General features: G+C 41.4%; 1 protein-coding gene across 2 annotated transcripts in view; it reads right to left on the bottom strand.

The window, feature by feature from the left end:
• Nucleotides 1-10861: 10861 nt before the first annotated feature.
• FAM107A (family with sequence similarity 107 member A) overlaps nucleotides 10862-26697 on the bottom strand; it is a 775781-nt gene continuing 759945 nt past the window's right edge. The window contains exon 4 of one of the 2 annotated variants that reach the window (XM_085624740.1): nucleotides 10862-14742. In XM_085624740.1, coding sequence (XP_085480866.1) covers nucleotides 14632-14742 — 111 coding nt within the window. In that variant the 3' untranslated portion in view covers nucleotides 10862-14631. The remainder of the gene's footprint in view (nucleotides 14743-26697) is intronic. The other variant, XM_085624739.1, reaches the window with a different exon arrangement.

The raw sequence follows: 26697 nt of genomic DNA, 5'->3' as shown, positions 1-26697 counted from the left end.
AAGATACTTATTTTTCTAACTGGTGTGGTGTCCATTTGTGGTGGTTTCACTGTATTACTGTGTGTTTGGAGTACAAATACTGTCTGCTCGTGCCAACATACCCGGGGGGGAGCAGGGGTTACCTAAAGTGTGTAGCTCCTTACCCTGACTAGAAGCAAGGGTCCCTACTTGGACAAAGATGCCTACCTCTGCCAACTAGAGACCCCCATTTCTAACAACATCAATGTTGATAGCTCCACAAGGTGTCCAGTAGGCTCCTGTGATGGGTCTCACCATTAGTTCATTTCTCCTGTGATGTTGGGTAGGGGTTGAGTTAGAGAGTACTGGAAAAGAGGAATTAAAATCAAAATTTGGTTTTACAGTCTGTAAGTGAAATAGATTTATATAAGATGGATGAAGGGCTGCAATGATGTTTGTATGTATACGGATATCTGTGTAGTTCAAACCTACCTAAAAGTAATGGAGTGCTGTACACGGTCAGTGGCCATTATTGTTCACATTTGTTAATAAAGTGTAGGAAGGAAGCCTAATGTTATCTTAAAGAGCAAGGGCCTTCTTAGATGTCGAGATTTTGTGTTCTTAGAAGAGATAAGCCTCTGATTTTTCCCGTTCTGGAGGATAGTTGAGGCCATCCTGGTGGTTACTAGGATGTTGTTGCAGATTCTAGTCGCGTTGAAAGAGAAAGACTTTCCTTTTTTTTTCTTTCTTACATTTCTTCATCTCCAATCTAGTGGTGTCCTGGTTACAAGTATGTCAAGATACACCAGAGACGGGTAGTTAGTCCTCCAGGTAGAGGGTTCACTGTCATAAACACTGTGTAGATGATACAGCTGGTTTTGAAGGCAATTCGGGCATGCAAGGGGAGCCAGTGGAGTTCCATCCGGATAGTGATGAAGTAATTATGTTTCTTCCTGCCATTGATTCTGTGACATGTGGAATGTCTTTCATGTGGGCCAGTGAGATGCCTGAGAGGTTATGGAGTAAGGCGTTGCCACCATCCTGCTTCAAGAGTACTAGGGCTTGGATGACTGTTAGGAAGCAGCTTTCAGAGAGACATGTTTTGACTTTTTATAGTACAGGCGGCTGCTACAGGGGCACCGTGGTCCTCTTGATGGTCTCTTCCTTGAGAGAAGGGTCGGCATTGTGGAAGAATCCAGGTGACTTGGTTTTCGTTGATAGTTGTTGACTAAATTTTTCCAGCAAGTAGGAGGAAAGCTGTCTTGTAAGAGTGACTTTCAAGTAGCATGTCTGCAGGTGGTGTATTAGTGAATTCTGCTGTTGATATTGATGAGTAGCTTCCAAGGGGCTCCATGCAGAGAATGGAGATGATGTGGGACAGGATGAAGCCCTCGGGTACTCTGCAAGTGACGCGGAGAAATTGGGATCTTGAGATACCTACATATCTGAAATGACGTTGATTGGATGGGTAGGAGGAGACTGAATGGAGGGCACTGCAAGTGCATTCCAATTGCAACAGCAGAGTGTAAATGAAGGTGGGATGCTCGACGGTGTTAAAGTCAGCTGAGGAGTCCAGAAGAATTGTATGTCAGAATATTATAGTAAAAAATATCATCTGAGAAAAAGCTTGTGTCCTAAATATCATTTTTTTAAAAATATCATTTGGGTGTGGATTTGCCATTGTTAACTTGAATGGAGTGACATTTCGAAAAACCATTTTTGGGCACAATAATTATCTCAGACGTTATTCTGACTACAATATTCTGGTACCACACCATCCAAAAGTATTATAAGGAATCATGAATGTAAGTGGTCAGGATGGCATTATCTACTATTGGTAGTGTAGCTGAGTTAGATTTGAAGCATGATGTGAATTATGATTGGTAATCATAAAGGTGGTGAGGAAGTAGACAGCTTGTTCAATTACCTTAATGATGACAAATAGATGGGTGATGTGCAAATAGGTGGAAAGGTTTAGTGTTGGTTTCTTTGGCAGTGAGAGGATCTTGCCCAGTATTGAGGGCTTTTGAATGACCCCTTGAGAAAGGCAGATTTCGATCATGGCAAGTAGAGATAATTGAGCTTTTCCACTGGGGCCTAATTGTTGGAGTCACCTTTGAGGGAGTTTGTGATGTCAGAGAGGTCTGCCTTAAAGAGGAGGTTGAAGAGTAAGTATTGTAGGATGATGTGAGTTGTATGTATTTTGTCACTGAAGAAAAGGTAAATAAATGAGCACATGTTGGTGAAATGTGGCAATGGTGGGTGTGGGCGAGAATTAGCGCAGTGCTTGATCATCTTGAAAAGTACTCTGCTTCGGTTGAGTGCTTCATTGATGAAGTTGTTTTATGTTGTGGGTTTTCTGCATTCTGAAAGTTACAATTTAATAATATGAGGTCATCAGATAATCTGCTTTTTCCTACTATCTTTCATGTTCACAAATGATGGGCTTGTTGTTAGTGTGGTCATCAGGTTGAAATTAGTTTAGATTTTCAATTCTGTGTTTTCACTGTGGCATAAAGGCTTATGTGGCTTTCTAGGGATATGCTAAATTTGTTGAGAAAGGTAGTTGTATCAGGGTGGTGGTAATTGCACAGGAGCAAAGTTCACGTTGAAGGTTTATAATTGATATGTTCTCGAAGGAGAAGGTTTGTTGTTCTCATTTTAGTTGGCCTTGCTGCATTGATTGACCATGAAGCAGGATAATGGGGGTGGTTAGATATAGAGTGTGTGGAAGGCAGATGCCCATCTTGCAGACAGTGAGAAGTGACATGTGAGGAGATCCTTTACTTCGAGTTGTTTCTTTATCCAGAATGTAGGACAAGGATAATTTGCTGATGACCTCAAAGCTTCCCTCATCTTAGGAGAGTGGTCTGCACACTGAATGCTGTAGCCTGTTGGAACAAGAACATCTAGGATGTGTGAGGATGTGCAGTAGGCAATGTTTCTGTGATGAAGTGTGCTTAAAGGTTGTGAAATATGAGGCCTTTGATGCCCTTATAATGAAGTACTTTAGAATGTGCATTAATGAGCATGCGTTGGAGAGTGTGTTTTGTAGTTTGAGGTTGAGTGGAGGTTAGTCGAATATGGTGAGTTGTGCTACCTGTGTGTAGTGTATTTATGCTGTTCGAATATGGAAGTGATTATGGGGATGTTAAGTGTAGAGTGTGTGGTAAGGCCTAGCAAGTGCCAGAGACTGTTGAAGGGACAGGGGTTTAAGATTCAGGCCCTTCTAGGCCCCAAAGAGTAAAATCCCTGTCTTCCTTCACCCCCAGCTGAGGACACCCAGGCAACGGCTTGCTAAGGATGTTGGGTGCAAATAGGGCCACCAACTGGCTAGAAGGAGGGGAGACTGATCAAGGAAGCTTGGGTACATCCTGGGGTACTTTTTGTCTTTGCTGTGGCCTGTGTGTGGTGATTAGCCCAGCTTTGTAGGTGCAAGTGGCGGGAAAAACATTTGATAACTGCTTCTGATAGACCGAGGGAACAGTTTGTCTAACAACAGAAGGCACTGATGGCACCTACAATGCTCCTTCATTGATGCTCTACAGGTTTGAGGTGATTTTATAATGGGTCTATCATGGATAGGAGATTTCAATATGACTCCTCAAAGCAGAAATGGACACAGAAAGGGACTTTCCAGAGTGCAGGTTGCTGAGACTCCTCATGATGGATGTGAAGATTGAAATTAGACTCAAAAGGGGGGTTATAGGGGATAGAAAGCACAATTCTAGAAAGGAGTGCTCATAAGAAAACAGGCATTGGTGTGTGTGGGCACTGTTTGATTTCAGCAGATATGGAATAAGGCTGGGATATTGTGTTGTCTAATGTTCAGGTGGAATAAATACATGCATGATCAAGTTGCAATTGTTTAAAGGTAGGACATTCAGAAGCACCAGATTACACAAGGGAAACTGTAGATGTTTGCTTAATTAATGTAGGTAATCATTAATATAACTAATCATTTACTATCATCTTAAAGGAGTAGTGCACCTAAAGTAGATTAAGTTATTGGTGAGCCATAGTAATTTTTTTAAATGAGGACAAACAAATATTTGAACACCACAAGGAGAGGAAGAGAACTGCTCAACTCCTTAAACATTACATCAATATGTTATGTCAGGATACTCTCCTGGGTGAGTTATTTGCTATTCAAATAGTACGTGCCGGATGGGATACTCCATCACAAACATGATGTTTATCCTGTACGTCACATTACAAGTTCCGTAGGATATAATGGAATAGTAACATGGCGGACAAGATATCCATCACATTTGTGACGTAGTAACCCTGCCCGCCAAATTCATAGTCAGGCCCATAGTTTTCACTATAGAGTTTCATCCCCCTAATACAATGACAAGGTTCCTGAGATTAAAAGATGACAAACACAGGCATACATCACTGATACATAATTAATTTTCAGTTCCCGTTTTGTCTTTTCTCATTGACTTGACCACTTGAGGCAAATTTGTCACATGAAACAGTAATTTATTTTTCTACATAAAAGTAAGCAATTTTCAAAGCTTAATACATAACAAGAGTTACAAAAATAGATACTCCAAGTTTGTCATTTCAGAACTATAAATTCTTTGAATGGGTAATATACTGAGAGTGAAAGAATGAGACTGATATGATTTCAAGTATTACATTATCCTCATTAAAGCATGATGAAAAATAGCTTCACTAACTTAAGCATAATTCTTCTGAAACTTTAAGATACATAGTCATAAATGGCACTCATACATATGAACAATTAGTACATTCAATCAAAAGTCAAGGCTTTTAGAAGACCTACGGTTAGAAGTAGAAGAAAAGCTGTGGACTACAGTGGTTTGATGTCTGTTTTTCTGATGTAGCATGCTATGCCTAGCAAACCACACTGCAACAAGCACTTATAGTTTTACAAGAGTGCCACGGAGAAGTCATGCCTGGCATAGAGCATTATGTAGACAAAGATCATCTGTTGAGAGCTCCTGTAGCACAGATAAACTCAAGGGAGCTGGGATTTACAGAAAATACACAGCCATATGTGTTGATGGGTGCAGCACAAATAATAATTTCAAAACCTGTTCTGTAAAATTATGAATTTAGAGATCTTTTCTTTAACAAATAAAAGAGAGTAAACCCTGAAATGTATGTTTTAAGAAAGCCTAACTATTGAATTTTCGTGTCCACAAACAGGAAGTTTATTACCTATTCCCTCATGTCTGGGTGGTGTGTGATAGCAGCTGGTAAATCGGGGTTATTCCTGTTCTTATACGCTTAAGGGTCTTACCTATCTCCACCACCCACACCTGTATGAGAGTCAGTCTGTTTATTTTCCAGTTTGCACACTTCTCTGTGTGTGAATCCTCTTCTCTTGATTTTGACAGGCTCCTTTAATGTTCAGTTCCTTGCTTACCAGTTCCTTTTCTGTTTAGTAAAACAAGATGGAAAGACCTTCGTGGCCTTGAGGACAAACTAGAGAAAGCAGATGGGGATGAAGGGGTGAAGCGGCTGCAAGTAGAAAGAGTAAGACAATGGCTAAAGATGATGACTGGTGAGTGACTAGGGAATTACCTGAAAGTCCCTATTTTTCAACCCAGGCCTTACATATTTAGTAATGGACAAACTGTACCATCTCAAGTCCGTTGACCAGAAAATGTTGGATCAACACCTCCAAGGGTTTTCTTTAGGAAAACAAGAACACCCTCTTTGACACAATTTTGCTTAAGAAACTTATTCAATGCAAATATAAAGAGAAATTATTTAACTGAATGCTAACAAGTAATTAAACTGAGGCACTTTCAATCTGAAAACAATATTGAGACAGAAAATTACAGAGGGACCTTTAGATTGGGGCCCTACATAATTCATGCAAAAACACTACATGCATCTTATCCTCCAGAGGAGGCCACACCTTGGTTATTGTGGCCTAAATTACCAGTGATAGAGGGGCTAAGGCTAGTTTATTGGAATCATGAATATCAAAAGTAATCAAGCCACCCAACGTGACTTATGACTTTTTTAGGTTGAATCCAAATGTAAAGTGGAATGCCAAAATAATAAAAATGTGTCCTTTTCCAAATATAGAAAATGTGCTTCTTCCTGCTCAGGGCAAGATGAATTAGGGGGAAAATAAGGACATAATAGTTCTCGTGACTGGTGAAATTGATGCCACTGAGATAAATGTTATCGCAACATTTTTTATGGATTCAAAAGCATGAGATTGCAATGCTTTAAGTACAAACACACCAAATACCAAGGTGAAACCTTCAATTTCTGAGATGGGCTGTCCAACGCAAGTGAAAGTAGAAGACAGGATATCCAAAACATAATTTGTTGTAATTCCGCTACCAACACACAAGGGATCTTGAAAGGCTTGAAGGCTGCCCATTTAATTCTTGAGGCTCATAAAGAAATACCAATTAGAAAGTGTACCATAGAGGGCATTGCAAGTGCATTCCAATTGCAACAGCAGAGTGTAAATGAAGGTGGGATGCTTGACGGTGTTAAAGGCAGCTGGGGGGTCCGGAAGAGTTGTATGTCAGAATATTATAGTAAGAAATATCATCGAAGAAAAAGCTTGTGTTCTAAATATCATTCCCCCGGGTGTGGATTTGCCATTGCCATTATGTAATGGACCACATAAATAGGAGGAAAAGTAATGTGGTCTAGAATCAGAGTGCACCGCTTCTGAAATGGTTTTCAATTATGAAAATATGCCTGTACCCAGGCAGCCAAAATGTTAAATAGACACTCCCAAACCCCTTGGATCCTGTGCCTTTGGACCCCAATCCTCTCAACCTCCACACCAAGAAGTAGGTGTTGTGAAGAAGATGCTGAGAGAGAGAGGTAGGTTAAGGTAGCAACTGTTTCAGACCAACTATTGTCTATTGTCTAGTGGGGGACGGGAACCAATAGATTCTTAGCCAATCGGCCCCAGAAGACGTGTGAGAAACTATAGGAGCAGAGAACACTCCCAGGACACAAACATACATAGCCAGGGAATGTTCATCCTCTGACAAACCCCTTGATAAATCTTGAGTCAGAGAGTCACGTCCTGAGAGGTTTGAAAGCCCTGCTGAGGCAGTCTGACCAACAATTCTCTTATCCTGACCAAAATACTGATGAACATAGAAACCTGTCCTCTGTGATAAGTAGTTGTAGTAGGCTACATCTGTGAGAGACTCTGAAAAATGTTCCCCACTGCCCCTTGATGTGGCACACTGCTGTAGTATTGTCTGTACTAATCTGGTCCAATTTTCAGCAAAGTGCTATATAAATAAATGTGAGTGCTCTCCAACTGGAACACAACACCTTTTCTTTCCCTGACTAGTCCCCTGCATTGATACTCCCCAATGTGCGTTCACCCAAACCAGTGGAATGGCATCGATAGAAGTGACCACTAACGGAGAGAGAGAAAATGAAGCCCTTTATGCAAGTCAATGGGATGTAGCCATCACATCAATGTGTGATCCCAAAAGGAAAGTAGATGCAGTGGGTATTAATACAGTCTTGGAGAGGGAACAAGCAAAGCCATTACTACCATATGCCCTCATACTGCTAGAAAGTCCACAATTTGAGTGCCATTAACAGCACTGCCAGTCTGCAAGTATGAATCAGGTATTTGTAAAGCATTCATTGAGTTGAAAGAATGTGTTACACTGTACACAGTCAAAGACAAAGATGCAATCAATGAGTGACAGGAGGGTAGCTCGATTCTGAGAGAGGACATGGAATTTTCTGGAGTTTGTCCGCCCTTGCTGGGAGAAAGGGGTCTGCTCTTTTCCAAACCTTGAGTGTTGCCCATATGAATTCTAAGGACTAATCAAGAATCAGATATACATATGTTTAGCAGGAAGACATGACTCTTGGGCAAGTAGCAAACCATTGCTGTATCCTGGAAATCTAGAGAGAAATAGTAGGGGAGAGTAGGGGAGAGTGAAGAGGCAGGTCATCCAAATAGAGATTGGTCACTATTCCTAAATAATGAGAACTATTCAAAAGAGGAACCAGACCATTTCTGAAAATTATTGGTGAGTATTATAGCCCTTGTTATTGGAGCTGGAATGGATAACTGGCCCTCTCTCAGCAAATTGTAAAATTGCTTGGTGTAATTTCAGGGCCTGAACATACAGCCAGATTACCTTCAAATCCAATGTTTTTGGGAAGTCCCTATTTCACATCAAGGGAAGTTTCTGACTGGTCTCTATCCAGGGAATCATTTTTGAGCATCCCTGGTCAGACCTATCATGTCTATTCCTACCTGACACTCCTACTCCTTCTTCATTAGAAAAACTATTACACAGAACCCAGTGCCATTATTTCAACTGGCAAATGTAATGATTACAACTTCTATACCATTGCTTAATACTCTTCAGGAGCAGTGCTCTGTTTAAAATGTCCAGATCAATATGTTGAGACAGTGCCTGAATCTCGTAAACTCTGTTGAAATTCCATAGTGTACTCCTTTGAAATTATCTCCAACATTTGTTAGTCAGTGACAGAAAGATGACAACTGTGAAGCAGATGAAGAGTTTTGCTGTTGACAACGAGGCCTCCTGCATGATTAAATGTTATTCTCCTTCTCCGATACTTACAGTGAAGGAAGAAACAATCTGTATGAAAAGACTGTTAGGGAACAAGTATGAATAAGAGACACTCCTGTCTATACATTTCTGATGTACTGTAAAAGGCTGGACATCTTTCTGGTGCTTGCATGCTTTTGTCTCCTTAAGTTGAAAGTCATATGCAAGTTTGACAACATTTGCCAACTTCAAAAATACCTCTTTATGGACAAATTCATTTGTTGCATTGGTAAGATAAAGGTGCATCTGAAGCTAAAACACCTACTTGGTATCCAGAAAGTCACCAGAGAGGTGTCAGGTTGCTCCATGGTAGATTGTAAGTCCAAACAGAATGATCCACACATAATACTTCAAGTGAGGCAGCTCTGTCTTTCAAAAATGAATGAGTAGTACATGTTTTCTTTCATGGCTAAAGCCATGGCAGAAATGCCTTTTAGCACCAATTCAGTGAGGATATTAGTTGGTCTTGCTTGCCTGAAGCCACTAAAGATTTGAGCACTAGGCTATAAAGACCGGGATCAAGTTACATGGAATCTGGAAACACATTGTTAGTAAAAGACTTGGAAAATGAATCCTGTCAACTCTTTCCTCTTGCATTGAATTCTAAAGTGTGCAGGCAAGGATCAATGTTAAAGGAGATTAGTGCCCAAATGGTTAATTTTCCATAAAAATTAATGTTGGTGAAAATAGGAGTGCCAATTTTCTTTCACGTGATGCAGTATCTCCCGAAGTGTATCCTTCTGCATTTATTTTTCCTGTCATCCACTGTGTCGGGGTCATTGTCCGAGTCGATGCCCGCATAGCTTCATTAAAGTTAAAAGAGATTGGAAGATAAAGAGGAAAATTGTCAGTGTTTGGCTATTCTCTATGCTTGATTGTCATGCCTCTATAATGCTCCAAAACAGGAGCATAAACCAGCTTGTTCCTGTTTGATTGCTTCTTATGCCTGGTTGTGTGGCTCGATGCTACCTGACTCAAATATGGCAAAACCTGTTGCTCAGTCTCATACCGTGCATGTGTGATCGGGGTGAAAACATGGTGGGTATAGCTCAGAATCACTTAACCTTAATAAGACTCACAGCATTTCTTTGCTAGCTTCCCAGTAGGACTCAGGAGAAAACTCTCACAGCAAAAGGTTCACGCAGTGGGGGTGCCCCTTACTCATAAAAATGTGACCCTTTACATTTGGGGTCTAGCACATGAGCATCTGTAATGAAAGAACAGGACATGCTAATGGAGGGTATGACACCATAATTTCCTATAAAATATAAATAGCACGAGAAAAATAAGCAACTGCTTATGTAACGGCTAGGGTGTGGAAGATTCAGATAATGGATCTAACCAGCTTTCGCATCATTCTAATTTCATTATGGTGACCTATACTCTGGTATGAAAGGGATAGGTTAAAGTCCTGCTCGAGGTAGAAACAGTCCTGGAGATGTGGAAAATCTCATGGATTAAACTTTAGGATTTCAACCCGATCATAAATCCCAGCTAAGTATTTGCCTATTCTGCATCTTAACAAATGTAACCACTGTGTCTTTTAAGAGCTGGCGGTCTCAGCTGGTGAGTATAAGAGTCACTGTGTAAATGAGTATGTGAGCAAGTGTATGTGTCTACAAGTGAATGATGAGCAATAGCCTTCAAACTTGTTAGGGGGCAATTATCTAAATTATATGATTAAGAATTGTTTTTCAGACATACTTAAATCTTGTTTTATCAATAGTATAATTTCACATTTCTATCAGGGTCCAAATCTTATGTGTTGTGACATTTGCACCCCAACCTATCTTTCAGTAAGTAAAAATTGCACCATGGAAAATAAATCGTTAAGCGTATAATCATAGTGCTGACTGTGTGCAGACACACATTTTTTATATCAGAAAAGAATGGTGATTTCACCTTTGATTAGGCCATCTGGCCAAAAGAATGATATGACAATGGAGGACAAACTTATGCAGAAGTGTTGACTGAATTATCCAGCAAAAAAAGGCAAATTATGCTGCATAATCTGGTACATTCTATGGCAGTATCATTGTTCTGTTTTATCATTTTAACACATAATAATACTGTATGGGCAAAACGTTCACTTTATTTGTACAGTTTAACCTATAAATGGGATGACTTCATTAAAGAGAGGCATGTGAAGGGATCAGAGTGCCAGGATATGTCATAGTGCAGCACAAGATGCCCACTGGTTTGCTTCTCATGGCAGGGGCACATCTCCTTAATGTATACAAAGTACGCTCAGGAAAGGGATAAGAAAATCCAGCGAATAGTCTAAGTGACTCTTTTTATTGTGCAATGTGTGACCTGTGAACATATGCACAGTTTATGTTGGGCTAAAATGTTCTTTGTTATGTTATAATGAACAAATATACATGTGTCTATGCTTGAAAGATGGTTGCAAACCACAGATGGTCGTGTTGAATAATTGGAATGACTGGGAGGGTGCTGTTGAGGCAGACCATGGGACTATTTGCTGCAGTTTAAACACGGCACTGTTGTTAGAGGGGGAACATACTGTCCACCTCTTGAAGATCATCTACTGCACACAGTTGATGTTCGCAAGCAAATGCAGCATGAGGCAGCTGTTGTAGGTGCCTGATGACTCTTCCACTCCTCTCATTCCAGGCTGTATACTCGAAAATATTATCCACCCATCAGCTTGCTTTTAGGTCACTCATCTAGTGCCTCACATCGAAGGAAGTGGTATTAATTCAGGTTCAGGTCACCAGGTATGTGCGGAAAACCAGACGCTGATGAATCCCAAGTGGAAAGGGGCAAGGATTTTCAGAGCTCAGGGTAAGATAGCTTTTGCTTGCTGGTGCATTCTCCATGTTCTGAAAAAATGCATTTTTCAGCCTTTTGTAGTAATTTGCCCAACCACCAGGTAGTGTCCTAAATTTGCAGGCTTGCCTTGCCTCATGGAAGCGCTGGCCCATCAACCAGACCTCAGTTCTCATCTACTCTGGTGTCTCCATGTCATATGTGTAAAAGCATGAAAGAGTAACTATTTCACAACAAAGTTAAGTCGGTTTTGCAGGTTTAAGTATCACTACTGAAGACTGTCTATCCATAATTTCGTTTTTGCAAATTGATCTAATCAGAGGAATTGATTAATATTTTTAAGTATCAGGAACTGCATATAGCTGCATGGATTGAAGAGGCCTCTCTAAGCAAACAACCATGATTGCAGTGATACAGGGAAACTAGGCTTATCCTGTTTTTCAATTGGTAGCACTCATTAGCCGAGACACGTCTTAAAATTGCTATAATATTAAAACGGCAGCCTACCTGATCTTACAAAGATAACTACTTCCCACTTTATCTCGTTTCAGATTTCACACTGAGACCTTCTGTAGAGCTAGTTTTTGTTCACTACAGGTTGTAGTATAAGATAAGAAAATATTGTTTCTCCGCAATCACTGGAGCAAGAAGAATGTTTCAAAATTACACACAGTTGTAAATATTACCATCCATTTCCTAACATGACTACAATAAAAATAAACAAAACATTTTTTACAATCACTTTCAGAGGTGAATGTAGAAGGTGGTCATCATCTACCATCCTCGGGTACCTCCTAAACGAACTTAAGAAGCGATAATTAGACGCTAAGAACCCAAAAGGCTTGGACAACCAATACTGTATCAATAACTGATTAAAATGTCCCTGACCAATAGGTTTGGAAAATGCAGTTACTTTGACGAATGGTAGGAAAGTCAATAAAATAAACATGTTCACATGGAAAATAATGTATTTTTCAAATTCAGTTAGTTAATATTATTGTTAAATATTTATATTCATATCTATGCAGAGAATAAAGTCCATGTTCTTAGAACACCAGCCAGTCATCAACCCCAAAGTGGTGAGCCTAATGGAAGCCTCCTACCTAGCCTACTGAGAAAATATAATACTGATGGGAGTCGAATACTTTGGCGGTTTTTGTTTACTTTTCACACTGGATAGTTTAAATACTGTTGGATGATATCTGAGAGGACGACTTATTTTGCAACAAGGACATAACGGCTATTGAGTTTGAACAGTTCTTTTGATGTCTCTTAGTGGTCTACAATGTTTCAAATTGACTCTTTCAAAAACTCGAGAATGTTGGAAATGTTGAGAAAAAGATATAGTTACTTTGGAAGAAAAGGAGTCCTAATTTCAATAAATCTTTGTTTTATCTTTGAACTCATTTTAAGTGAAATGTATGGTCTATATTTAGTACAGTAATGCATTGTGTAGATCTGTTGTATTGTAGATGTGCATAAACGCTAAAGAGCATTTGCAGTATGAACAGTTGAGTAGGCGTCGGCCTCACATGGAGACCTTTGCAGAGTAGGGAGTTATGAGAGAAATATACCTAAAGAAAAACAAACATTTTAGGAAAACCCTTAATGTTGCAGAGTGGTAGGAAAAGATACCAGATTTCATGTAAAAATTCCAAAAGTTTGTCTATAACCTATAGTCATAGTTGGGTGTTTCCAATCCAAAGGACAGGGTCTTTTTCTGTAGAAGGCTGATGCCTAATTTTACATTTCAGCAGTGAGAACAAATTGCACTGAATCTGCTATGCCAACATGGCTTCATTGTGAAAGATGACATCTGTTTACTTCTTCGACGATGATGAGGATGATTAAAGTAATGGTTCAAGATGACTGTAGGTGGAAAGTGCATTGATAATGCAAAAAAACAGTAGAAGCCAGAAGGAAATCAAAAAAACATACTCTACTTGTACAGACAAAATTGGGACTTATGGTCATAAAGAGTTGCTGCAATGTTCAGTCAGTGTTTAAAATAGTAACTACATTTTAATCTAGAAATTAGTCACATTATCCATCAGAGTTTAAGAAAAGATTGATTTCAGCAAGTCAGTCGTTCCCCAATTTCAAGCTTATGAGAGTGAATCCTCAAAGGCTGGCCACCTTAGTGTACAGCAGAGCATAACAGATGCTGTGTAAAAGGTACTGGTTTGACAATAGGATTAAACAGCTTTTAACTCAGCCATTTTTGACTTTTTATATAAATAAGTTCCCAGTCAATAGAGTCAAATACATTCTTTTTTATGGATCAGTTTGGCTGACCAAAGGCACATACAGTCTACTAATGACCAAGAGGTTCAGTGGGTTATTTTGTGTTATTTAATTAGAAAGTGCCAAGTTCTTGGAGTGATTAATGTCTTTCAAGACCACCAAGAAGAAACTTTACTTAGAAGTGCAAAGTACTGGTTTTAGCTAGATACCAAAGAAGTGCTTCTCCTTTGTTCTGCTGCAGTTGAAGTAGGATATGCAGCTGGGTAAAGAAGTGCCTTGGAGTTTCCGCATTCCCAACACTGGCTGCTCCTCGGGAAGCATTCGACTGCCAGAACTCAGTAGTAGACCATTACATTCAAAGAGGTCTGCATACAATTGTAGCTGTAAGATTGAATGTTTCTGCTGTAAAAGTTAAAAGAAGGACAACACACCCCTTAGCTCAGTTAAAAACAATTGCCACATGCTTCAACTTAGAAAAATAACATGTTGCATGGCTGTTCAGGAAGGAGTTTTCTCGACATATTCAAAGTAAAAAATATAAATTGAATTGGATTTCAAAGGAGGTTACCATACTGTTCTTCTATAATTGAGACATAAGCTCTACGGAAATACACCTGAGGATATTAAGATATCACAAAATGAGACAAAGCCACAGTTAAACAGCTCTTAATAAATTGCTCTTGCCAGTTCCCCTTGATGGTTTTTCCTCCTTTACTTCACAAGTGCCCTTCCCTTAAACACATGTTACAAGTCACAGAGCCCACAAGAGGATTACACAAAAGTTAATGAAAATGGGTGTTGTTAGCATGCGCTGAGACACTCTGCAAAGAACTAATGAGTTGTCTTTCATGTCTTCACTTGTGATAACCTACCCAGTGAAATACTTGTCTGATATTTCAAAGTATCATTTCGCTGACACTGGAGCCCTTCTGTGCATTTCTACCGAAGCAGGCATTAATATCGAGAAGCAGACCCAAAGACATGGCTGTGAGGCTAACCACATACATAGATGTCAGTGTACAGGTAGTAGAGCCACCAGTCGTCTACACATCTGAAGATATCTTGTGAGAAGCTACACTGGGTTTTCATCAGCCGAGATTGTTGAAATCCTTCTCAGGTTTTCTTTAACTTTAATAAATTCTGGTGCAAGGCCTTCTTTACTTTCCTCTTCTTCTTTTTCAAGCTACAAAAGAAAGTATGGAAATTATTAGATTGACCAACATCGTAGGTAAGAAACAGTCGAGTTCAGCGTGATTACTGAATGAAAGATTTGTGATAAATCTCAGTTAGAATCAAAGATGGCAGCGCCCATTGACCCATGTGGTACAGTGCATAAGGCTGTCAAGGGACCTAAATATAGATATTTCAATTACCCACAAGTAGTGGAGCTACACAATATATCTCAAAGAAAATGAAGCCTTATACTAGACATAAACTTTCACTTAATATGAGTAAAAATTCACTACTTTCCACCACTGTAACTGTTTTCTCCTACACTTGCCAGTATGGATTGCAATACTCTGTTATTTTGCCAAAATCCTGTTAGACTTTGAGACTTGCAGAAGACCAGAAATTCTTTCCACAAATGGCAAATTAAATTTGGGCTCGAGAATGATTGCACTAAACTATACAAAAATCTATTGTTATTTTGCACACCATGTTGCCTCAGTTTGGACCCACCTATATGCAAATCAGTCTTGACCCCGCTTCAATCAGGACATACCAACCCGCACTGCCGAGCCAGGTCCCCACTGAAATGGAACACAAGCAAGTCAGAACTGGTTTCACCCTAGTTATGGGCACATTAGCCAGATAAAGCTTGGTTCCAATGGCACAGTTTGCACTGGACCCACGTCTGGACATACCCGTCCCACTAAGGGCGATACACTAAAGTATACAAAAAGTGATGAATGGTATGCTGGATTTAATGTCAACCACAGGTAATTACTCGAGTTGCATCCCAATCCATGGTCATTTTGCACACCATGTCACCTCAATTTGAACCTAGCTATATGCAAATCAATCTTGACCCTACTCCAGTCGGAACAGTTCAACCCAAACTCCCAAGTCAGGTCTACTCTTAATCGGAACACAAGCAACTCAGGACTGGTTTCACCCTAGTAATAAGCTCATCAACAGGGTACAGCTTGGCTCCAGCGACACAGTTTGCACGGGGCCCATGTCTGAGCATACCAGTCCCATTTAGGGTGACACACTAAAGTTACAAAAAAGTGATGAATGGAATGGTTGAATAAGTCTCAGCCACTGGTAATTACTCGGGCCGCATCCCAATCCATGGATAATTTGCATACAGTGTCACCACTGTTTGGACCCAGCTATATGCAAATCAAACTTGATCCTGCTCCAATCAAAACAGTCCATCCGGAACTGCCAAGTCGGTCGTCCCTGAATCTGAACACAAGCAACCCACGACCGGTTTCACCCAGGGCTGAGAATAATTTAAGCATTCCATTCTTCACCTTGATGTTTTTTGGCATTTGACACCCTAAGTGCACCGGGTAAGCCCAGAAGTGGATGCTAGGCTCACTGTGCCACTGGAGACTGAAGAGCCCTAACTTGGGTGAAACCGGTTCTAGGTTGCTTGTGTTCTGGTTCAGGGAGGGCCTGGCCTGGCAGTTCAGGCTGGACTGTTCCCATGAGGAGCAGGGTCAAGACTGATTTGCATATGGCTGGGTCCAAACTGAGGCAGCAAATTGGGAGCGAAAAATGATGGATTGGGGTGGGGCCCAAGCGTTTGTCAGTGGCTGAGATTAATTCAAGCATTACATCCATCATCTTGTTTTTTGCATTTGACGCCCTAAGTGCGCCGGGTATGCCCAGATGTGGGTCCCGGGCTTACTGTGCCACTGAAACCAAGCTATACCTGGCTGAAGAGCCCCAACTAGGGCAAAACCGGTCCCAGATTGCTTGTGTTCTGGATCTGTGAAGACCTGGCCTGGTGGCTCGATCTGGAATATTCCCATGAGGAGCAGGGTCAAGACTGATTTGCATATGGCTGTGTCAAAACTGAGGTGGCATGGTGGGCTAAAAACAATGGTTGGGGATGTGGCCCGAGCAATTGCCAGTGAATGTAATTAATTCAAGCATTTCATTTATCACCTTGTTGTTCCTTGCACTTGAGAATAATAGCTACAGTGCTTTAAGACTATTTAAACAGCATTGTACACAATGAAACACTAGTTCTTCTTGAATTCACTGCCTTGCTCAGAAAGTGTTCCTACATGAAGATATGATCCTAGTTATCGTTAATGCTACTTTACCATGTCATCCTGGCACTGATTTTTTTTTTGTAGGATGCCCATGTTCTAGTTAGTGCCATAAATGTATCACTAACTATAACAATCATAAACTACCACAAAACACCGCCATTTTTTCATCAACGAGAAGATCAGAGTTATTGTTAAAAAACGTTTTGAGATGTGGGTACTCAGGCATTGAATTCTGTGCTTTACTTTTAAAATTGGTTAATTAACCTTTGATAAATGTTCAACTACAACGCAATTGTTTCAGTTTTGCCCCCACTGGCCAAGAGTAAATTCTGCAAAATCTGCATTTCACATTGAGCTCCCTCAGCCTCGGGGTATGGTCGCTCGAGAGAGGTCATGAGGGCTGCTGGCTGGACAGTGTGCAAACCTTCCACATACATTGGTTTTTTTGCACCAATATAGAGGCCAGTTAGGGGCAACAGGGGCTGCAAGGGATAACTCTGCCTTGATCTTTGGCACTTCCGGCAGTCTCTTTGCAGCCTCTGGTCTTAGGGATCATTGTGGTGGTGACAGTAACATAAAGTAAACAGGGCTCCTACAGTCCTGCCTATTCTTTGCAGTTTCCACAGTTTTTTCTCTTTCCTTCACACCAGAGAAGCAAAAAGGAGACTGCTCAGAAGCTAAGCCTTGGATAAAGAAGGGTCATCTGGGGAGGGTCAAAGGGTATGTGATGTCACTTTCATTGGCCTCTGCATTTCAGTGATTTAACATTGATGTGTTCTCAGTGGTGCTGAAACAATTTTCAGAGTGGGGGAGCTACCATTAAGGATACATCACCAAAGTCATAGTGATTGTGGAAAATCGAAAAGTCTCACCAAAAACAAGTGTAGCAAATGAGTAACGGTCGTTCAATAGCGGAGTGGTAGAGTGTGGTATGTAGTCAGTGGTGCACTTAGAGGACACTGTCACACATAGATTTCTAAAGCATGGTGTGGTACCATACCGTCGTTTACTGGCAGCACATTTTTCATAGAAATGGCCACAAAACTCACACTGACACCCAGTTTTACTAACAGAACAGCACGATATAGCTCACAAATTATAATGCGTGGAAATTGGGTTTCCACAAATATTTGTCCTTTGCACACGACCATGTAAAAAGTCTTGATTTGTTTTGATCCGTATTTGTTTGCATCACACTTCAGAATACCCAAAAATGTGCTTAATTTGTGCTTTCCTGACTGCCGACATATTTTGAAATATATGTGGACAGCTAAATTACTTGCATTTAAATATTATTACGTGTTAAAAAAATCTGATATTCTACAGCCTTTCGTTTCACACTCCTTGTTAGACCTGTCAGCCTTTGGGTGGTCTTCCCACAAACATTTTACATTCACTCCTCCTCAGCTATTTGTTGTTGCCCTTAAGACTCTGCACACTATACCATTGTTAACCAGTGCTAAAGAGCGTGTGCTCTCTCTTTTAAACATGGTGAAAGTGGCACACACCCAGTTGAAACATTTAAATGACTTGTAAGTCCCTAATATATTGGTACTACTGGTACCCAGAGCCTGTAAGTTAAATGCTACTACATTTGCATTACAAAGGCACTAGCTCAGCTCACACACAAACGACTTCACACCAACCTACTGCATCCCCAGACAGAATGGGACCAGGGCAGGAAGGCAGGAAATTCCAGAAACCTCTGTAGCTAGAAACTCCAGGCGCTTTATCGACTACAAAGCTGGCACCAGGTATAAATATTGGACCCTCAGATTCAACTTTTCTGTGCACTTCTGGAACAATGGATACTACTTAAGAAGGACACCCAGCTGCCCTGCTGTTGAGGCCTGCCCTGCTTGCTGTAAGGGAATACTGGGCCTGCACTCTTCATTCCAGGCTGAATTGACTCCAAGTGTCAGCTGGCTGTTAGAGCGACAGGGACATAACAAGCTCCAGATGCCTCCCTGCATCTGCACAGCTGTCCTTTTGCCTGGACCGGAAACTGGACCTGTCTGAGACCTCCTGGCCTCTGCTTGAGTGAGTTCCTGATCTCCAAGAGGTTTTTCTCAGGTCCTGGACCCTTGGTGTGGCATCAAATGAACTCCTGTTTGAAGAAAAGGAGAAATCCTGAAGTTTTGGTCTCTTCGTGACCAAAATAGACCTATTCAGGTCAAGATCTTTCCGCCTGTGCCACCCGCAAATGTGAACTTCTGTTGCACTCGACTCTTTGCGCTAGAGCAACCACCAGCAACTACCGGTAACACAAATCTCCATCTGTGACCATCCATGATGCCTGACAGGATCTTTGTGCTACAGTGAAGACCATCTGTGACACTCTGAATGCTCATCGCTCTACTGCCCCGACCACCCGCAATGCTCTCGCTGCTCCTCACGACCTCCTCCACTGCGAACTGGAGTCTTTATGCTGGACTTTGAGAAGATAACTTTTTCAGCAGGACTAACCTGGTGCATCTATCCGGCCTGTGCTCCATCATGGTTGGCCTGAACTTGTGACTTTTATACGTTCCTGCACTACCAGATAATTGCCTGTTGCGATTTATGCTTTTAAGTGCTGCCCTTACCTGAAATCTTTAAACGTGCACATCTCCAGTTCTACTGCTTGGATTTTTGTTTTTTTGGTGTCAAGTAATTAATTACATTATGCTCTATTTCTAAATTAGTGTGGGATTTTACCTGTGTTGTTTTTTCACTTTATTGCTGTTTGTGTGCTGCATAAATACTTTACACATTGCTTCTAAATTAAGAATGACTGATATTTTGCCAAGCTACCAGAGGGCACAGGTTCATTTAGTGAGGGGTTGTAGTTCATCATGACAAGAATTGTGGTTGTTGCTTGAGAATGGCTCACACCCCCTCAACCAACAATCCAATTTCACACACTCCCTTTACCCTAGCAGGATTGTCACATTAAAGCTCAGCTCGTTTTGGGCTTGAGGGTCCAAGTGGACCTTGAGATGAGTCAGAGCCAGGCATCTGACTCGAGCTTTTAGTGGCGAATGTATGACGTTACAACGCATACATTTACAACGCATGCCTTTACAACGCAGTTATTACATCGCAACATCTTTTACAACTCATACATTTACATTTCATGCCATTACAACAAAGTTTTTAAAACTACATTTACAACGCATTCCATTACATCGCCTTATACCTTTACAACGCATACCATTACATTTAAGGTAAGTGTTGGATAATGTAGGGGTAAAAATAACTATTTTAACTCCAGTGGGTGCAACAGTGGGGTAAGTGTTGATTAGTGTAGGTGTACTATGCGTTGTCATGGTATGGTTGTAATGACATGCGATGTAATGCCTGCGTTGTAGTGACATGCGTTGTAGTGACATGCATGTCATGACTATGTTGTAGTGACATGCGTGGTAAAGGATGTTGCAATGTAATGACTGCGTTGTAAATGTAGTGCGATGCAATGACTGCGTTGTAAAGGTTGTTTCCCTTTAGTGGCTAGCCCACTTCTATTTTACATGAATTATCAGTTAAGAACAACATTTCAAACGAAGCCTTTATGTTACTTTCGAATAAAACAGGTTTTTTAAACACAATGAATTCTGTGGCTTTTTTCGCAACAATACAGTGGAAGGTCAAATCAAGGTTTCGTTTATGAATTTATAATTGTATTTAGACAGGTGATACTGGTGCACTTTGTGATGAACGAAATATCTGGGTTGATCATGCATCTTGCTACTAACCTTTCAAATTATGAACTGGATGGACAGGATGTTTACAAGCTGGAGTTCTTTCTCTTTTGTGGGCCACCCAAAGAAGCCCATGAAGCGCCTAGCTAAAGATGCCCCGGGCCTCAGGTGTTCTGGGTGCAGTACTGAAAGTGAGCCTGTTCTTAGATTAGGCTGATATTAAAATCATAAATACCTGATCTGCACGAGACCATAAAAGATTACATGTGATCTGACTACGCTTGCATTGAGGCGTATTCTTTATGAATGGGTGTGGAAAGTACATCATGTTCACAGGAACCACTCATTTACATCAGTGCTGCCCAAGGCCAGTCTGAAGGTTAAGGACTGTCATGCTGGAGAAAGAACATGTGATTCACAGCATACCCTAAGTAATGCACTTCATTTAAACCAATTAAAGAGTACTGGAAGCTGTGGCTGAGTTGGTCCTTAGTAAAGAGGCAAACACAGGCAGATGTGCTGCCATTCTGAAGCTAAAGGGATAAATATTAAATATGAAAACATGTTGCCTCAGAAATCAAATCAGCATTTGTAATTTGTGGCTACATAATAGATTGATTATTTTAAACCTGAACCCCTCAGACTTAACATTCAACTACAATTGAAAAAGAAACATTTGTAAATATAACTGCAAGTACTTCTACACTGCAGCTCTACAATACAATTAAGAGCTACTTTTTGAATAGTTTCAGAGAATAATTCCTAAATCTTTCCTTCTCACAAAATTCCCCTCGCAAGTGTTGTAAGCACTCTTTTGTATAATGTATGGTAACTGTCTAGGTGTGCAGGGACTGGTGCCACAGCTTTGTAGTATTTGTAAAACAAATGTGACCGAAGTGCAGCCAGTTTTCCTCAACATATTTAGGATTCTCAAAAAAAGATCATTGCCTTGTTCCATTTATGTCACGGGACAGAGAACCTCGTTTGTCACTTTGTCCCTTGGCTCTTTCAGTGAGTCTGAAGTCATGGAGGTGGTCGTCAGTCAGGCTTCGTCGTTGAATGCTTTTCTGAGCACAAACATCTTACTCAGTCTCAGGTAGTTTGTTCTCACTTTGAGCAGGGTGTTTGCATTTGTTCCAGAGTTGCTTTCAGTAGAAAGTCTGCGTTCTTTCTCTGTGTTTTTCGGTGTGGCTCTCTGATATCACCCAGACCGCCACATGTCTCTTACTGCTGACCTCCCAGGCTTCCCCAAACAGAATGAAGAACACCTTCTAACTCCATGCCACAGGCCATGGTACTGGTGCAGGCAGCAACTTGTGCGCTACATGATCAGGAGAGTGGCCTGATGGCTGGCACAGCACCTATGGTGTTGTTAGTTGGAGTGTGACATGAAGGATGTGTGGCATAGCTTTCCTATATCCGTGTACACCAGATGGCAGAGTGCCTCACAGTCCTTTGCCAGTTCAAGGCACCGCGTGTGCCCCTAAAGTGCAGTTGGGAGGACAGAGCATGGTGCCAGGGCATGAGTGGAGCCTAGCACGGTGCTGCTGGCTCTGTTGCGGTGTGAAGGGGGATCAGCAACACCTCCATTTGACATCTTCAGCTTCTCTTCTGGGGACCCAGAGGCTGCACAGGAAGGGGGATCAGGGACAGGGCTAGATTCAGACTACTACACACTTTTTTTCTAAGCCGGAGCAGAACTGAGCAAAAACTTTGCTCTGGAGTGAGTGCAAATTTGACAGCACAGGGCACCGTGAGTGAAGACCCCACAACGCCATGGTCAAAGTGGAAGCAGCAGGTACAGAGTCAAAAAGAGCCCCACATCTCATCATCTTCAGTGCCCGCAGCAGAAAGCTGCAATTGCCTGAACTGCCAAGGAGTCCCTCAATAAGAAAACTGCACTAGAGACATGTGATAGTTGATGGCCACCTCAGCCACCACTTTTTTAGGTCTTGTCTACGCAGCACGCATGCACTGCATAGGATGGGACCTCTTGAAATCGATCTGCGGTTTTTATCCCCAAAAACATGCACACTTTGCATTGCTTTCAATGGCAACGCGTGCACGTTTGGCGATTCCCTTGCGGGAGTGAGCGACGCCATCTGTTACCAATAATCGCGCTCGCTCCCGCAAGGTAAACACTGCTCATCCCTGCTCTCGGCCGCACTCCACCCACCCCTCCCACTTGTTTTTTTATCTTGTATTAATTTTTCCTTTTTGCTTCTACTGCAATATCTCACGTTTTACATTCTTACTTGCGCGTTGTTTTTATTACCCTAATAACTTGTGTTTTAACCCTGCCTGTGCACACCGATATATTCTGTAATCATCACTTTTTTTGCTAGTTATCAAATATTTCTTCCACAAACCAATGTTCAATGTTCAATGTCCAATGTTCTTTCTGCTTCTCTCGAACCCCGCAGCACTGAATGCATAGAAAGGGTGTGCTTTATGGCACTACCACAACAACACATTTTTATTTGAAGTATACTTTGCATATAATTACACTTTTAAGCATTTTATGCTTTGCGTTTCTGTACAGCTGCACACAGTGTTATGAACTGTTTACAGTTTATACTTTGCTCGAGGCACATGTTCGCCCTTGTTTTATTATATTTACTTTCCGTTCAGTCCTTGTTACATCCATTATGCTGGCTGCCTCCATGTGCTGATAGGCACTTTAACGGTCTTATGTAAGCAGCGTGTTATGCATAGCGCTGACATCCAACGTTTTAGACACCTCAAGGCGCTTTGCCTAAATCACAGTGGCCTGTGGCAAAGAGAACTTGTAAACGCGCGCTGCTGTGCCGTGTACATTGTCAGTGCTGGAAATTCGGGGGGTGGGGGGGCATATGTGGTCTGTATTCAGTCAAGATACTGGACTGGCTACTGAGACAGGTGGAGTTTGAATGGTTGTTTTCTGTGCACACCAATAGTTTTGCTTCTCTAGCCTGTAGGTAGTTCCTTTATTCACAGTGCTTCAAACCACTTAGATTATTGTTATTATTAAATTACATGGTTGTAGGCGGAACGCGTAGCGTAATAACCAAAATAAAACGTGTTCTTTTCACTTTTCTGAGAGATTACATTGATGTTATTTTTGTTAAGCACACACTAGGATGGCTTGGTTCTCTTTCAAATGCCTCTCAGGCTGACCTACAGACACAGCCTTTGTGTACAGTGATGTTTCTCACAGCAGGAGGCATCGGCGCACCCACAACAGGGCACAATCAAGAGAAAGACCTTCCTGAAGCAGCAATCAGGGACAGACAAAATACAGGCCTGTCCCAGTAACGTCCTCACCTTGAAACAAGCATTGGCATAGCCAATAGGTCTCGCCTTTGGGACCTTATAAGTGTTTAACCATGCAGCGGTTGATTTTGTTGCACCAAGGATATTGTGCTGCATAACTACTTATAAGGTTCCAAAAGCGAGACCTATTGGCTATGTCAATGCTTGTTTGCCTTACACCCACAATTGTTTGCCTACTGGCTTTAGAAATCTGCTCATTACCACAGTAGAGTCCAAGGCTTGTCATGACCCACTCTCCCCTCCCTGAGACCTCTGTATTTTCTATAGATGTGGAGGCAGTAATCACATACTTGTTGACTCAGAGCATCAGCGTGTAGCCACACCACCTCGGGTCACTGAATCAGGAGATTTTATAGTAGTACCTCTATATTTTCCCCCAGGTTCAAAGCCAATTTCTACATAGACCATGCGATCCCAAACTTAAGAGTGGAGAGTCTGCGAATCAAAGTTATTCTGTTTCTATTACATAACAATAAAATGCAGACAAGGAAAATATCCATAACCGGACGCGCGTAATGGAAACTTCAGACATTATGTGTGTCACTGTACCTCATTGAGGGAACAGGGTTCTTCTGTAGCAACTTACCAGACTGACTTTGCCTGCTTTGCTTTCTGTTCTTCCTATGTTGTGCTCTCTTTAGTCTCCCTCCGACGTGCACCCTTTACCCTCCCTCTGATGCAATTCTGCACCCTGTTCTGCTGTGCTCACTCTGCACACATCTACTGTCCTGCCTCTGCAAACCTCGACAGTCCTCTTCTGGCTCACTTCTGCTGTCCTCTCCACATTCCCATCTATTGTGCTTTTTATTGCCCACTCCCCCTTTGCTGTTCTCTCTCTGTCCTCCCTGCTGTGCTCCCCTTTTCCTCGCTTAGGTACTTCCAAGGGCCTGCTGTGTTATCTGTGTCTCCTTTGTTTTGCTCCCTTGCCCTCTATGCTATCCTCTCAACTACTTTCTGTTGTCTTTTTTCCACCCCTTCTGATGTGGTCTCTCTGTCCTCTGCCACTGCCCCAGATGCCCACATTTAGGAGAGAGGACTAGTCAAGGTCAAACTTATTGTTGTAAATGCTGTTTTGTCTTGTATGAGTTTAAAGATCTGCTTCTTGTGGAAGTCTTCACAGAGGATATTGCAATAGCCAGAAGAATATTAATGTCTAGATTCCCCATCCATCTGTGTACCTAATACATCCCTGTCATATTTTCTTTTTTAATGGTAGTTATAAATATGGGTAACAGAGCACTTAACCAGTTCTTTTTATTCATTCATCAAGAGTTTGTTGAAAGTGTTAGTTCTGAACTCCATATATACTCTATGGTAAAATTTCAGGGAGGCTACATGGAAAGTCTAACACAGGAGGAGGTATTACTTAACAGTTTTAACTTTGCACTCTTTGAATATAGTTTTCAACCACTTTTGTCTAATCCATCTATAAAACACATATAAACATAGTATATTTCAGGATCCCGCAAATATCCATACAACACAAACTAGTTTTCACACTTGTTACCCACTATTAGAAATTGGTTCTCTAGTTGACAAAAGTATGCACCCTCTCTAATTAGGGACCCCAAACCTAGTCAGGGCAAGTCAGATACACAACCTAAATTAACCTTTGTTCACCCTCTGGTAGCTTGGCACAGAGAAGTCAGGCTTAACTAAAGAGGCAATGTGTAAAGTATTTATGCAACACTTAAATTATATTAACACTGTGAAAACACCACAAAAAGATTCCACACCACTTTTGAAAATTAGAGAATATTTATCTGAGTGAAATAGGACCAAAATGACAAAAGTCCAATAAGTAGAAGGCGAGATATGAATTTTTAAAGATAAAGTTCAAAAACAGTTCTTAGATGTCAATAGTGCTAAAAGGTTACTTGAGGTCATGCTAGACTGGGGAAATTCCAAAGTTCAGGCTGACTGCAATGGAGGGCAGGTTGGCTACAGGAACCACGCAGGCCCCGCTGAAAAAGTACTTTACATGGAGCAAGCGTCGGCGTCGAGGAGTCCCTGCATCGGTCCCAATTCACGCCATCAGGTAGATGCTTCGGAGTCGAGACTCACAGCGCTGTGTCATAGTTGAACATCGCAGTCGAGACCTGTGTCATCGGCGCTGGAGAGCACTGCGTCGGTTCCAATCAGCGCAAAGGGGGACAATGTGTAGATTTTTCGGAAAAAAGCTGCAGACCCACATCTGAAGCCCAGGACTGGAGGGGGCACCTCATGCAAGGACAGAGGGCAGAGACCAGCAGCACCAGCAGAGTTGCAAGAAGTCTTTTGTGAGGATCCTGAAGAGGGGTGTTTTGGTAGGGTTCTGGTGCTCACTAAACGATCCCACAGTGTCTTTAATAAAGTCCTGTCTTAGTTGCTGTGCTGTACAAGGTGGGGAAATTCACCCAACTTCCCCAAATCCTCTGATCCAAAGATCAAAATGCACAGCACTCCAGCCTCAAGCACATGCTACAGTATATGTCGTAGTACAAACATGTATAAACATCACAATAATTAAATGTTGATGGTCTTTCTTTATTTTTCAGCCTGCTGGCCTCTTCTGTTTTTTAGCCTTAGAACCAACACGTGTTCTGTTGCTATAGGGAGGACCCCGCAACTTCCTCAGGGATAAAAAATACAGAAAACAGTCCCGAATGTAATGTTGCATATCATTTCAACTGAAATTACAAACAATATCCGTGACATATATGTATACAAGCATATGTTCCATATTCACTTCAGGTGATAAATAAGTGGAAACCAATAGGCAAATCCCTATACAGTCATGTCAATTATCACAATGTCATAAATCATCATGCATCAGCTACTGAAGCATCTGGGGTGTCTCTCACCCTGTTTGAAGGCTCTTATGTGCTCCCTTACTCTTTCGTACAACTACTCCTAGGAAATAGTCTATGGTAGTAA

Source organism: Triturus cristatus, chromosome 9, assembly GCF_964204655.1.
Source record: "Triturus cristatus chromosome 9, aTriCri1.1, whole genome shotgun sequence".
NCBI lineage: Eukaryota > Metazoa > Chordata > Amphibia > Caudata > Salamandridae > Triturus > Triturus cristatus.
The sequence above is the reverse complement of the archived record's forward strand: the minus strand, read 5'-3'. Positions and strand labels throughout refer to the sequence as shown.